The 13,897-nt window shown below is 54.4% G+C and overlaps 1 protein-coding gene across 1 annotated transcript in view; it reads left to right on the top strand.

Moving 5' to 3' along the window:
- The window catches only part of Ube3b (ubiquitin protein ligase E3B), a 46,568-nt gene that overhangs the window by 16,811 nt on the left and 15,860 nt on the right, over positions 1–13,897 (top strand). Inside the window, exons 10-18 of the mRNA XM_032887299.1 lie at positions 2,283–2,388; positions 2,635–2,755; positions 3,572–3,749; positions 4,886–5,055; positions 6,075–6,242; positions 9,296–9,467; positions 10,982–11,100; positions 11,782–11,896; positions 12,526–12,625. Coding sequence (XP_032743190.1) covers positions 2,283–2,388; positions 2,635–2,755; positions 3,572–3,749; positions 4,886–5,055; positions 6,075–6,242; positions 9,296–9,467; positions 10,982–11,100; positions 11,782–11,896; positions 12,526–12,625 — 1,249 coding nt within the window. The remainder of the gene's footprint in view (positions 1–2,282; positions 2,389–2,634; positions 2,756–3,571; positions 3,750–4,885; positions 5,056–6,074; positions 6,243–9,295; positions 9,468–10,981; positions 11,101–11,781; positions 11,897–12,525; positions 12,626–13,897) is intronic.

Raw genomic sequence — 13,897 nt, 5'->3', positions numbered from 1 at the left:
GCGCAGACACCCTGTGTGTGCAGAGACCCTGTGTGAGCAGATGCCCCTGTGTGAGCAGACGCCCCTGTGTGAGCAGACGTCCCTGTGTGCGCAGACACCCTGTGTGTGCAGACACCCTGTGTGAGCAGACGCCCCTGTGTGCTCAGACGCCCCGTGTGAGCAGACACACCCTGTGTGAGGAGACCCCTGTGTGTGAGGCGCCCTGTGGAGACCCCTGTGTGAGCAGACACCCCTGGGGGGTGTGCTCAGACACCCTGTGTGAGCAGACCCCTGTGTGTGCAGACGCCCTGTGTGAGCAGACGCCCTGTGTGAGCAGACGCCCTGTGTGAGCAGACACCCCTGTGTGCGCAGACACCCTGTGTGAGCAGGCGCCCCTGTGTGAGCAGCGCCCTGTGTGAGCAGGCGCCCTGTGTGAGCAGACGCCCTGTGTGAGCAGACACCCCTGTGTGAGCAGACAGCCCCTGTGTGCTCAGCGCCCGCCCTGTGTGAGCAGACACCCCCGTGTGAGCAGACGCCCTGTGTGAGCAGACACCCCTGTGTGAGCAGACGGCCTGTGTGAGCAGACGCCCCTGTGTGAGCAGGCGCCCTGTGTGAGCAGACGCCCCTGTGTGAGCAGACGCCCCTGTGTGATCAGATACCCCTGTGTGAGCAGACGCCCTGTGTGAGCAGACGCCCCTGTGTGAGCAGACGCCCCTGTGTGAGCAGACTCCTTGTGTGAGCAGTTCCTTTGGATATTCTGTTATTTCTTGCTGCTGCACTCATTTTTTTCTGAGTGTGTGTGAGGCGTGTGTCTGCATCCCTCCTAGTGTGCTTCTAGGAGTGAGATAGCGTGGTCAGGGACACTTAGGCTGGTGAAGAACTGTCATCCTGTTTTCCAGAGCATTCATTCCCACCAACAGCCGGTGGGGCCTCCAGTTTCTTCTCAGCCTCATGGACTCCCTAGTGAGTGTGAGGTGTTTGTTAACATCTGGGCGTCTCCGTGGAGAAATGTGTGTTGAGTTCTTTTCGTCATCTCTGTGCTTGGTTTTGTGTTTTAGTTTGAACATAGCATTAAGCCATGTCGCCAAGGCTAGCCTGACTCCTGCTCTTCCTTCCTTACTTGCCACTGTGGGCCTCCAGCTAACACCGCCTGAGGCTTGCTCTGCCATCTTTAAGGTGGGATGTTTCAGTACTGAGTTAGCAGTTCCTTCTGTGTTTCAGTCGCTCATTCATGCTGGCAGGTGGCGTGAATTGCAGGGGCTTCCACCTGCTGCGCCTTTCTCTCTCTGGACGGGGCGTGGCACTGCGTGGCTCTGGTGTTGCGCAGTTAATCATCTTCCCCTGTACCCACACTTAGTGTCCTACTAAGAGATCACTGTACAACCCTAGGTCCCAGAGATGTCGGGGTTTTCTATGCATTTGATGGTTTCAGCATAAATTAAAAGTTAATTTTGTGTGTGGTGTGAGATACAGGGTCACTGCCTTTTCGTGGTTTAGTTTTCCACGCTGCAGTCTCTGCCACTGAGCTACAACCCAGGCCCTTGGCTCAGGTCTCATAACCCCGACCAGCCTTGAGTGTGATTCTTCTGCCTTAGTCTGCGTGTGCTGGGATTGCGTGTGCCCTGCCATGCCTAGCCTGGGGTCAGTGCCTTACTTTAACATCTGTCCTCTAATGGAAATCATGTGTGCTTCATGTAAAAACCCAGTAACCCAGGAAGTGGAAAGAAGGGGCCTTCTCCATGCTCCTCTTACCCACACTGCTGACCGTTCCTCTATTTTCCAGGCTTTTTCCTATTTTTTTGTGCTAATATGTGTACTTTTTAAAAAAAAATGATTTATTTTATGTATGTGAGTGCACTTCAGACACCAAAAGAGGGCATCGGATCCCATCCCAGATGGTTGTGAGCCACCATGTGGTTGCTGGGAATTGAACTCAGGTCCTCTGGAAGAACAGCCGGTGCTCTTAACCACTGAGCCGTCTCTCCAGCCTGAAGTGATACTTTCAATGTTGATAGGGCCGTGCACTTCAAGTGTGAGGTATTGGTGTGTCATCACTCTGGGACACACTTGGGTGGCTCTGCTCCGTAGGGAGTGGGCTATACTGGGGCTGTCTCTGTCCTTAGCAGAAACCCCTCCAACCATGGAGGTTCCTATCTGACCTTCTTCCACATTTCTTACAAACATTTTCTCAGGTCAGTCACTTCAGAACTGGCCTTCCCTTGCTATGGAGGTGACATTTATGCAACATCACCTCCGTGATGTTTGTGTGCTCGCCGTCTTAGCCCTGCTCCCTCTCTGTCTAGCCCTGTAGTTGCCGCGCAGTTCTCAGACAGTCTGATGCGACCGTTCATCATCCACATCATGTCGGTACCTGCTCTCGTGGCTCATCTCAGCACCGTGGCCCCTGAGGTGAGCGTGCCAGTCCTGTCTGTTCGCTGGACTCCAAAAGCAAAGCCTAACCTGTGCCTAACCTGTGCCGGTTCCCACTCCTTCCCCCCAGTCTTCCCATAGCTGGTGTACAGGTTCCTGGTGTCATCCTCTTTCCCTGCTGCTTGAACGCAATGTTCTGCCTCAGTAAGGACGCGAGCACTGGTCAGGTCCTCTCTCAGGCGAGCCCTGCCCGGCTCCATGTTAACTGTCTACCCTTGCCTGCAGCGTCTCGGGGTTTTAGAGTCCCATGACATGCTTCGTAAATTCATCGTCTTTCTGAGAGACAGAGACCGATGTCAAGATGCTTGCGAAAGTTTAGAAGGCTGCCATACCCTGTGCCTCATGGGTGAGTCTAGGAGGCTGTGTTTGAGTTGGTGATGGCCATGGGGAAGGCCTACATGTTTTGTTAAGGTCATTAGCACTTGGTAGGAGTTAATATAAAAACAGATTCTCTCCATAGTGCAGATAGACGAACAGTTAGAGCCCTGTGTAGAATGTGACTGCGTGGGTGCCTGTGTGGAGAGTTGGCTATGGAGCCCGTCCCTAGAAGGGAGGGGCCGGTGTCTCAGATCAGAGCCTCACTGTGTTTCTGTGGGACTGAAGCATTTGAACGCAGGGCACACAGCTTTCTCTGTGTCTGAGGAATGGAATTTAGACAAAGCTGGTCTTAGATTGGCACCCCTTAGACCGGCAGGCTCCCCTCAGTTACAGCATTTGTGTTTACTGGGCTGGACCTTAAGGGGAGGATTTGGTGAATACTGAGTACAGCCATCTCCAAGACATCAGCTAATGCCACATTTGTGTTCCTCCTGGGTTCTAAGTGTTACTGTCGTATTAAATTGTGATGCTAAGCATCATGTCTCTGTGTGCCTGGTAGTCAGGGTCTCTCTACGGAGCCACAGGAGTGGTGAGTGTCATTACTCCTAGCTTAGAGCTAAGGAGGACATTAAGGTTCCAGAGCTGTGAAGCCCATCTGTGACCACACTGGGATTTATTGTCAGGTCAGCTTGGTCCTTGCCACCGCCGCCCCTGGCACTGACAGAAAAACACCCTCAAGTAGATGCTCCTCCTCCTCCTTCTCACCTGAGCCTCAAGCAGAGAGCGGGCTGGGAGACCCCGAAGCACACCTACCTGGCCTTCACGGTCAGCCCTCTCTTTGCAGGCAATCTCCTGCACTTGGGCTCCCTCAACCTTAAGATGCTGGAGGAAGAAACAGATGGGTTTGTGAGTTTGCTCACCCAGATGCTGTGCTACTGTCAGAAGTACGTGTCCCAGAAGAAGTCCAACCTGACCCACTGGCACCCTGTGCTTGGCTGGTTTTCCCAGTCTGTGGATTACGGGTAAGTCCTGGGGCGGACTCTGTCCTCCCTCCCACCCTCCTCCTCCCACCTCCTGCTCCCTTCTTCCAGCTTTTGGGGTTTTTGTTTCATTATAAAAGTCATGGGACGGGGTTGGGGATTTAGCTCAGTGGTAGAGCGCTTGCCTAGGAAGCGCAAGGCCCTGGGTTCGGTCCCCAGCTCCGAAAAAAAAGAACCAAAAAAAAAAAAAAAGTCATGGGACTGGAAGGATGTCTCCGTGGTTAAGAGCACTGGCTACTTTTCCCAGAGGTTCTGAGTTCAAATCCCAGCAACCACACCATCTCACAACCATCTGTACTGGGATCCAGTGCCCTCTTCTGGTGTCTGAAGACAGCTACAGTGCACTCACATACATAAAACAAATAAATAATTCTAAAAAATAGTACGTATTTATTATATGGCATAGTACAGCCTGGGGATTTGACTCAGTGGTAGAGAGGGCTTGCCTAGCAGGTCCTAGGTTCAAGCCCCAGAGCCAAGAGAATATTCAGTAGCCCATGATCATCACATGCAGACGATGTGGGTGGTGGAGAGCTGGGGTCACGTGGTCTCACCGTCTCGCTTTACTTAGTAAGGTGCAGGCCCTGCCCATGATACTTCTTCTTCAGTGTGCCTGTCACTGTTTCACATACCTGGGAGATGGTAGGACAAACGGTTTAAAGGCACAGGAGCCCCCAGGACATCCCATGAGGTGCAGGGTGAGCGTCGTGAACTCAGTGTTATTAGAGTGGTAAGAGCGGAAGAGCTGAGGTGAGGTCAGGCGGCCACACAGACACACGTGCGTGCCCTGGGGCGGCGCCAGGCTAAGACGCCCAGATATCCTGCTGGCCCATTTCATATGCCAGAGGTTTGCCTCCTTCCTTTGTACCTGAGTAGCATCCTTGAGACCTGTCAAGGTGTGGAGCCACCTAGGTGCCGGGTCACCTGAGAGGAAGAACAGTGCAGGCAGCAGGAGACGCTTGCACCTGACAGGGCGGGGGCAGTTACAGGAGGCTGCCTCACGGAAGGCAGCAGGAGAGACCCCAGGCTGCACCTCTGTGTGAGGGGCCCAGGCAGGGACGGGGCTCTGCCTGCAGACACTGGGTGGCACTGACTGACACTGTTCCTCTCTGTCCTAGCCTCAATGACTCCATGTACCTGATCACCAAGCAGCTGCAGTTCCTGTGGGGCGTGCCTCTCATCCGCATTTTCTTCAGTGACATCCTCAGCAAGAAGCTGCTGGAGCCCCCAGAGCCAGCACCTGCGCAGCCACAGCCGTCCTCGCCACAGACCGTGCTTCCCGTGAAGAGTGAGTGAGTGCAAGTGCAAGTCCTCATGCGCATCTGAGGATCCTGGGCCGGGCGGGGCTTAACTCCAGGGCCTTGGACCCACTACTCAGGAGGGCAGCTCCTGCTTCTCCCTGTGTGAACACCAGTGCCTGAGGGACGGTCACCTCTCCAGCCTCCATCTGCAGGGTGCTGACATCCACATTCAGCAAGACCGTGTTGGTCGCAGGATAGAGACAAGAGCCAAGAGCAGACCAAGGCAGGCATCCTGCTCTGGGGTTGCTCTGCTGTCCTGAGCCTCAGGCTGGCTCAAACTCCTGATACCCAAAGGGCAAGGAGCGGTTGTGGGCCCTGATTACCAGGGAGGAGCAGAGTCCACTTTATAGGAGACTTCGAGCTTTTCTGAGTTCAGTTATAAATCTCCCACATAGGACTCCTCCTCCAAGGAGTCACTAAGACACAGACCAGGCTGGCGCCTCAGCACCCCTGTGTAGGGAAGAGGTGGGCGGCATAGAAAGCAGAAAGACTTCTGCTGCTGCTGTGGTCCCAGCCACATGTGATCCACATGGTCAGCTGCATGTGATCCACAATTACTGTCTGCCCTGCTAAGCCGGGATGGGTGGTGCACCGTCTGCTCCTCGTGGGCGTGGGTGGCTGGTGGAGGGGTGGGGGCGGTCCACTCCCATTGCTTCATCTGCTCATGAGCAGGAAAGCTAAAGGCTGTGGTGAAGGCTGGGGCTCAGGGCCTGAGGTGTCCACAGGACTCCCTCACAGAAACAGCGACTCCACTTTGCCTTGTTGAAGTCTGGTGACACAGTAAGGATGCTATGTCACAGCTGAACCTGCCTGACTTACACTGCAAAGTACTGTGGTAATGAAAGGGAGCGTTAGCATTTTCCCAGCTACTCCAAAGGAAGGCATTGAGTTCGGGCAGCAGCCCCACTGCCCCTGCCTGTGACCCGGGTTCTCGCCCGACTCTTCCTTGACAGGTGGGAGCTGCCCAATGGCTGAACTGCTGTGCGTCTTCTTCCCTCCGTGCCAGGTCTCCTCAAGCGTGCATTTCAAAAGTCAGCTTCAGTTCGGAATATCCTCAAGCCTGTCGGGGGCCGACGCGTGGACTCCGCGGAGGTGCGGAAAGTCTGCAGCATCTGTGTGCTCTACCAGACCTCGCTGACAACCCTCACCCAGATCCGCCTGCAGATCCTCACAGGTCAGAGCCCGGGGCTGGTGCTCCCACTTCCCACGCTGTCAGGCTGGGTTTCCTAGAGCATTGACCTTCTTCCTGGCTTCCCTGACTCAGAGGGTGGGAATTTGGGGGTTATTCTTAGAGATTGGTGAGCCTCCATAGCTCCGTCTCGGTCATAGCACCACCGCATTGTTCCCTTGATGACTGCTGGTCACGGGGCACAGCATCTTAAGGGTCCTCTTTCTGAGGAAAACAAAGGTACAAGACAGGAAGAAGAGAATGAACAGCACTTGCCTCTCGCGCCCAGCGGTCCTTATACTCTTCCCAGTCCAGGGACAGACCCTGGCAGTGTTGTTTACCTTGCGTCCTCACTGCCCACACAGACGAGCCCCTGACTGTGAACCGAGTACGTAAGGCTTAGGATGGGAGAGGCGGCTGACGAGGATGTAAACAGTCGGCAGCAGAGTCTGTTCTGAAGCCTGCCCGGTCAGAAGGACACTTCCACCTAGAAGATCAAGTCATGCCACATCGCCTTCAAAGCCCTTTACCCCCAGTTCTGTCCTATAGAAGGGACTTTGTTGCTCAGCTAAAAGAGAAAATGTCGGGCTAACCCATGTGAGGAGTATCACGCAGCTGAGAGATGAGAATGAGGTCTCTGAAGGACTGAGGGAGCATAGCTGCGTATGAGTGAGGGGCAGGGAGGGTGTGGTGCGCTGAGCCTGTCTGAGCACGTACACGGAGGCGAGCACCCTTGGCAGGCGAGCACCGCTGGGCTGGACTGGGGAGAGCAGCAGCCTGCGGTGAAAGTGCTCAGAGGGTGAGCGCTGTGACGGGGGAGCCGCTGGCTGGGTATGAGCAGGCGCCTCACCTCACCTCGTGCTGCTGCCGTTGAGGGCTGACACTTGGGTGTGAAAGGGCAGTGCAGTCTGCTATCACAGGATGCTACCCTGAGCTAGACGTCTTCTCTGTGCCTGGGTGGTGCCAGGCCACTGTAGCAGAGGAGATAGAGACGGAGCAGGAAGGCGTCCAGTGTGTTGACGGGCGCAGCTGTTCTGACTGGCGCATTGTATCTGAGGTGTGAGGACTAGAGGCGAGGCCCACTGTGGGGCCTGGGCACCTCTGTGGCCTCACTGCTGAGCTGGAGGCCAGGGAGGGCCTTGTGAGGTCCCCTGCAGACTCTAGTTGGAAGAGAGCAAGGGAGGAGTCGCCGGGCATTTCCCAGCCCTGGGACCTGAGCGTTCCCTGGGGAGGGGAGTCTGAGGTTACCGCTCCCATTTCTCTAAGGTGACCTCACAATAAGACTCCTTCCCTGTGTGGGAATCTGAAAATGAACCTCCTGCCCATAGGCTTTGAGAATAAAACGCATGGAGTGCCCTCCCCTAGCTGTCATTCTAAGTCAGGTACAGAGGTGACACGGTGTGCAGCAGTAAGTGTAGGGCGCTTTTCTACGCATTACCCCGACTCTGTCTGCACTGTCACACGCCCCAGTGACCCCGCGTCTGCCTGTGACACAGTTGCTTTCTTCTTGCATTCAGTTATTTTCTTTTCGCCCGGTGTAATGGAGGATTGCTGTTTCTGTGTGTGTTTCTAAACTGTAAGGTTTCTGAACTCTTCGGCGTATGTGGTTCAGATTACATACACAAAGTGCTCCTGTGGAACCAGTGTGACAGTCAAGAAGCAAGCAGGCGGCAGTTCTGTGCTCTGCTCCTTCCCAGGTCATTCAGGTCACTTAAGTAGCCTGATAGGACCTCCCAGGGCCCCCGCCCCCAGGCAGCTTGTCTCCCAGGCAGGCCTCAGTTGAGACTTAGAGAGAGCTTGTCTGCTGAGAGGTGCTAGGTCCTGGGCAGAGCATGTTACCTCCCTGCATCTGCAGCGTCCCTGGAACCTTGGGTCAGGCTTTCTTAGTCACTGGTAGAGTGTTGACCAACAATGTCCCAATCTACAGCTTGTGTCGAGGCCTTGCAACCATGAAAGACAGAATAGAAGGTCCCCATTGTACCTGCTGCTTGCCCGGGGTTCACTTTGGAGTTTCTGCTGCAATCATTCCTTGCTTTCCTGGTTTTAGTGGCATCTGAGGAGCAGGTGAAAGGAGCTGTCTAAACACAGGTCAGCCTGCGAGATAGTCAGGCATGGGTGGGTCTGCCACAGAGCCAAGCCAGCCCGCTGTTTACTGTCTTGTCGTAAATGCTCTTTAACTGGGACAGAGCCAGATGGGTCCCCCTTTATCCTGTCTGCTCTGTGCTAGCACTGAGTAGTGACAGTATCCGAGTAAACGTGGCCCAATCTGATGAAGACCTCGGAACGGCGGCCTGTGTGAACGTATCCTTAGCAAGTGGTGGAACCAGAGCCACAGCAGCCAGCCCCGGGCAGCCAGGGTAGATGAAAAGGGAGGGTAGGAGGCCTGCTGCCTGCCCCACCCGGAAGCTGACCTCAGAACTACATCGGTCAGTCAGTCAGTCGAGTACTGCTGTGGGGAGCAGTTACACGCTTTGCTCTGTTAGACTCTGAGGGCTTTTTGGTTTTGTTTTGTTTTGTTTTTGTTTTGCTTGTTTGACACAGCAGTGGGGGTAATGAGTGAGAGAGGGGCGGTGTTTGGTTTCTCTGTAGCCATGGCTGTCCTGGAACTCACTCTGTAGACCAGGCTGACTTGGAACCCAGAGATCCACCTGCCTCTGCCTCTTGAGTGCTGGGATCCAAAGTGTGTACCACTACTTCTCTGATAAACGTAATTTGTCTAAATTTTTTAACAACAGAGATTGCCTGGCCTGCAGCACTTAAAAATACCTTATTTCCTAACCTAAGAACATGGCTGCTGCGGGCTCTTTGCCTGACTTTGACTCCGGCCATGGGTTAGGGCAGTAACGGAGCCTCACTTACAAAGCTCGCTGCACTGGGCCCCGAGCCTTAGAGTGGAGGCCGGTGCTCCAGAGCCTCTACCCAGTGTCAGCTGCCCCTGCCGCTGCAGCTCACGGGGCGCTCACACCTCTGGCTTGCTGGTTCAGGTGCTGCTTCTCTGGGAAGGAGGAGGAGCAGACCAGCTGGAGTCCCCGACTGAAGCTTGGTTCTCTCCTTTCCAGGCCTTACCTACCTTGATGACCTGCTGCCCAAGCTCTGGGCTTTTATCTGTGAGCTGGGGCCCCATGGAGGGCTAAAGCTCTTCTTGGAGTGCCTGAACAATGACACTGGAGAGTCCAAGCAGCTCCTGGCCATGCTGATGCTCTTCTGTGACTGCTCCCGGCACCTCATCACGTAGGTACTGTGGGCTGGATGCCCTGGCTAGGACTCAGTGGGGACATCGGCAGTTCAGGGAAGCAAGTAACTGCACCTGAGTGGTGCGGCCCGGTCAGAACTGGCCCGAGCTGAGCGGGATGAGTCCGGTAGTGGCAGCTGCTCAGGAGACTGAACAGAGGTTGAGTCTGGACAATAGCAAGAAAGTAGACAAGACTTTCAGAAAGTGCTGGGCGTTCAGCAATCGTTAGGTACTTTCAGGACAGCTGCTGTGGGCTCTGGAGGTCTCCAGAGACAGCCCTCTGTTCACTGAGAGGAGGATTTCAGGAACCAGGGTGTTTATTGCGACACCAATGTCCTTTCCATAGAGAAGCAACAGTGCACTCACCTCAGGACGTGCATGAGGATTAGTCAGGGCCGTGTTTATAGCTCTGCTAGCCGGCTGCCTCCAGACGCTGAGCCGCAGTCTCCTCACTGGTGGAGTGGAGGTGACATCACCTGCTGTGTAAAGAATAAGTAAGAGAACGAAGTCAGCAGAGCCTGGACACTCGCCAGAATCCTTGTGTTCCCTTCTGCATTTGCTGCTGTCTGTCTTCCACTCCCCCGAAGGTTGGAAAGATCTAGAATGGACCTCCAGCAGCTGTGTTCAGACTAGAAGATCTCGAATCAAGAGTGAACCTTACTAGATGACTAGGTGCCCTAGAAGAAGGGGTCTGCTGACTGGATTAAACATTCTAAAGGCTGAGGCCAGGCTAACCCAAGACTGAGCTGCGTGCTAAACCGTGTGGAGAGGTTTCTGTCAATCTTCAGTTGAGCTGTGTCAATTGTTCATCCACCCGTCCAACCATCCATCCATCTGTTCGTTCGTTCATTCATTCATTTGTTCATTCATTCATTCGTTCGTTCATTCACTCATCCACTTGTTCATATGTTCATTCATTCAGAGACTTTCAAACATCCATTTGCTCACAAGCACTAAGAACCCCTGGTCTCTCCTACATGTGGGAGTTTCACAGCGCTCGCTCCTCAGTCAGTCAGACTGGTTCAGATTCTTTCTCCTCAGGCAGCGGTGAGCCTGACGGACAGCACCCCTCAGACCACTCACAGGGAAAGCCCTGAGCAGAACCTACTGTTTTCCCATAGTTGTTTATCTTCCTACTCTGAACAATATCAAGTAAACAGAAGGGAGGAAGATGATAGAGGCCTCAAGTGCCCTTGCCAGCTCATGGCCCGACTTCATTTAAACCCAGGAGCGCCCCTCCCCCAGCATAGGCCACAGGAGGTGTGTAGAAAAGCCAGCGCCTTTCTCCTTTGTCCCCCTCGCTTGGTCTAGAAGACAGTGAGGTCTGGAAGATGACAGTGAGGTCTGGAAGATGACAGTGAGGCCTGGAAGATGACAGTGAGGTCTGGGAGATGACAGTGAGGTGTGGAAGATGACAGTGAGGTCTGGGAGATGACAGTGAGGTGTGGAAGATGACAGTGAGGTCTCCTTTGTTTCTCAATGGGAAATTCTGAAAGCTTTCTGCCTCGTGTAGCATCCTGGACGACATTGAAGTTTATGAGGAGCAGATCTCATTCAAGCTGGAAGAGCTGGTCACCATCTCTTCCTTCCTCAACTCCTTCGTGTTCAAGATGATCTGGGATGGAATCGTAGGTAAGGCGAGCGCTCTGCTGTTCCTCAGTGCTCTCCCGCTGTTCCTCAGTGCTCTCCCCGAGGCCAGGCTGCGCCCTCGGCTGCATCTCAGCTTTATTTATCTTTTACCCGAGGTGTGGGGAGCCCCTGCCTGCTCACACATCTAGGTGGGCTCACACATCTAGGTGGGCTCACACGTCTGGGTGGGCTCACACGTCTGGGTGGGCTCACTCGTCTGGGTGGGCTCACACGTCTGGGTGGGCTCACACGTCTGGGTGGGCTCACTCGTCTGGGTGGGCTTACTCGTCTGGGTGGGCTCACTCGCCTGGGTGGGCTCACACGGGAGAAGGTAGCGGTGTAGCTACAGAGCTCTCTCTGCCCGCCCCTTCAGGCAGTGCGTGTGGGGTTGTTCCTAGTGACTAGCTCTGCCCTGAACAGATCTTTACACCTACACTGTAATTTCTGTAGAGAGGAGCTTGTGTGAGTTCATGCCGTGGGCAAATCTACTGTCTCACGTGTCTGTAGTTCAGTACAAACTCCTCAGAGGACGAGGATGGTGCATTCCCTGAGAGATACCCAGGCCCTGAGGACAGTGAGAGCACTCCAGACAGCCCGTGGTTCCACTGGAGACAGAGTACCTGGGCTCGGGCCTGCCCTCCTGGAGCTGCCCTCCGCCTCTGACCCCTCCTGTTTGCTGCACAGAGAACGCCAAGGGTGAGACCTTGGAGCTGTTCCAGTCCGTCCATGGCTGGCTGATGGTGCTGTATGAACGAGACTGCCGCAGGCGCTTCGCTCCAGAGGACCACTGGCTACGCAAGTGAGCACGGTGGACCAGGTCCTCTCTCCCTCAGCACCTGCCATGCTTAGGGCGATGAGCCATCTCCCGATTCTTCACTCTGTCTGTTTGTCTGGAAAGTGGTTCTGTGAAGCACCTGTCTAGGCATGTCACTTAATTAACAGTAGCTTCTGTCCACTAGTGTCACCGCAGTTAGTCAGTGGTGATGAGCCAGGTCAGGCTCTGCATTGTGTCTCATCTAGGCTAGGAGGAGCTGCTCTCAGCTGACCTGATCAGCAGAGTGTGGTAGTTCAGTTGCATGGGGATTTTTTATCGGCAGAATCACCAGGTTTGGGTGGTGGCCAGGAGCCCTCTGACAGCAACACACTCCTAATCACATCAGCCTTTCGGTCGGTGACCTGTCAAAGGCCAGGAAATCGCTACAGTTCTGGCCCCAGAGCCTCACAGACTCAGCCAGACAGCCTCTGCCCACCACTCCCTCTGCTCGGTGCCCCCAAGACCCCACAGACCGCTCAGTGCTAGGGATGAGCTGCTGTGGCTGCTCTCCTGAGATTTACAGAGGTGGGCACTGCCACACCCGGCACCGCCAGCCCTGCTCTAGGAAAGGCTCTTCCGGCTTTCGTAACCACAGCCGTGTCTGTCTCCTGAAGGGATCTCAAGCCTGGCGTGCTCTTCCAGGAACTTGACAAGGACCGCAAGAGGGCTCAGCTGATCCTGCTGCACATCCCCCACGTCGTGCCTCACAAGAACGTGAGTTGACTCGGCACCCCGTCCCTGTGTGGCCTCTGGCTCCTCCAGCATCACTGTGGGGTCTTCGACTTAGGCAGCCTTGTGTTGAGCTGCCAGGTAGGCCCCCACACATGGTGGTTGCACACAGCAACACGTCAGGCACCCACCATGCACGTGTGCACATTAACTAATTAGTTAATTTTTTTAAGTAAAAAGTTAATTAAAAAAATCAATTGTCAGGGGTTGAGGATTTAGCTCAGTGGTAGAGCGCTTGCCTAGCAACTGCAAGGCCCTGGGTTTGGTCCCCAGCTCCGGAAAAAAAGAAAAAAAAAAAAAGAAAGAAAGAAAGAAAAAATCAATTGTCAGCAGTCTGCCATTGAGGCATTTTCTCATTGCATGTAAGTCACTTTATATTTTGTAGGTCATTGTGTAAAATCTTAGACTCACTGTGTGAGGTGTAAAGTGAGTCCTTACTGAGCTCCTAGACACACTGTGTGAGACCTAAAGTGAGTCCTGACTGAGCTCTTAGACCCACTGTGTGAGACCTAAAGTGAGTCCTGACTGAGCTCTTAGACCCACTGTGTGAGACCTAAAGTGAGTCCTGACTGAGCTCTTAGATCCAATATGTGAGGTGTAAAGTGAGTCCTGACTGAGCTCTTAGATCCACTATGTGAGGTGTAAAGTGAGTCCTGACTGAGCTCTTAGACCCACTGTGTGAGACCTAAAGTGAGTCCTGAGTGAGCTCTTAGACCCACTGTGTGAGACCTAAGGTGAGTCCTGACTGAGCTCTCCTCTGCATGCAGTTGGTAGTTCCTAGTCAGTGAGTTTGCTGAGTCAGGAGAAGGGATAACCACTGCTGCAGTTCAGAGACAATAAGGATGAAGTCTGCAGCTCAGGTGAGGGCAGCACTCCAGGGCCGGACAGGAGGGAGAACGTGCAGGCTGGAAGCACAAGCCTGGGCTCGGGCCTGGAAGAGCACCTGATCAGATCCAGGCTAAGGCGGGTCTTTGAGACGCAGGAAGGTGGTTGTGGCTTCTTGTGGGCCCCATGGATGTGCGAAGGCACCAGGCAGAGGGAGGGTCAGGGGACACATGAGAGCCCAGGAAGAAGAAAGATGGCGCTGGCACATCCTGCGGTGCTCAGGGAGGGAGCCCTGGAGGAGGAGCATCCATGCTGTGCTGGAAGACACAGCTCAGGTCCTTCACCAAGGCTGCTGGACACTGGGCAGGACTGTGTCCTCCTAAGAAGAAGCCCCCTTTCTTGCCACTCCCCATACATTTTCAGGGGGGGAAA

The sequence above is a fragment of the Rattus rattus genome, chromosome 16, assembly GCF_011064425.1.
Source record: "Rattus rattus isolate New Zealand chromosome 16, Rrattus_CSIRO_v1, whole genome shotgun sequence".
Lineage (NCBI taxonomy): Eukaryota > Metazoa > Chordata > Mammalia > Rodentia > Muridae > Rattus > Rattus rattus.
This window is presented reverse-complemented; position numbering and strand designations above follow the sequence as displayed.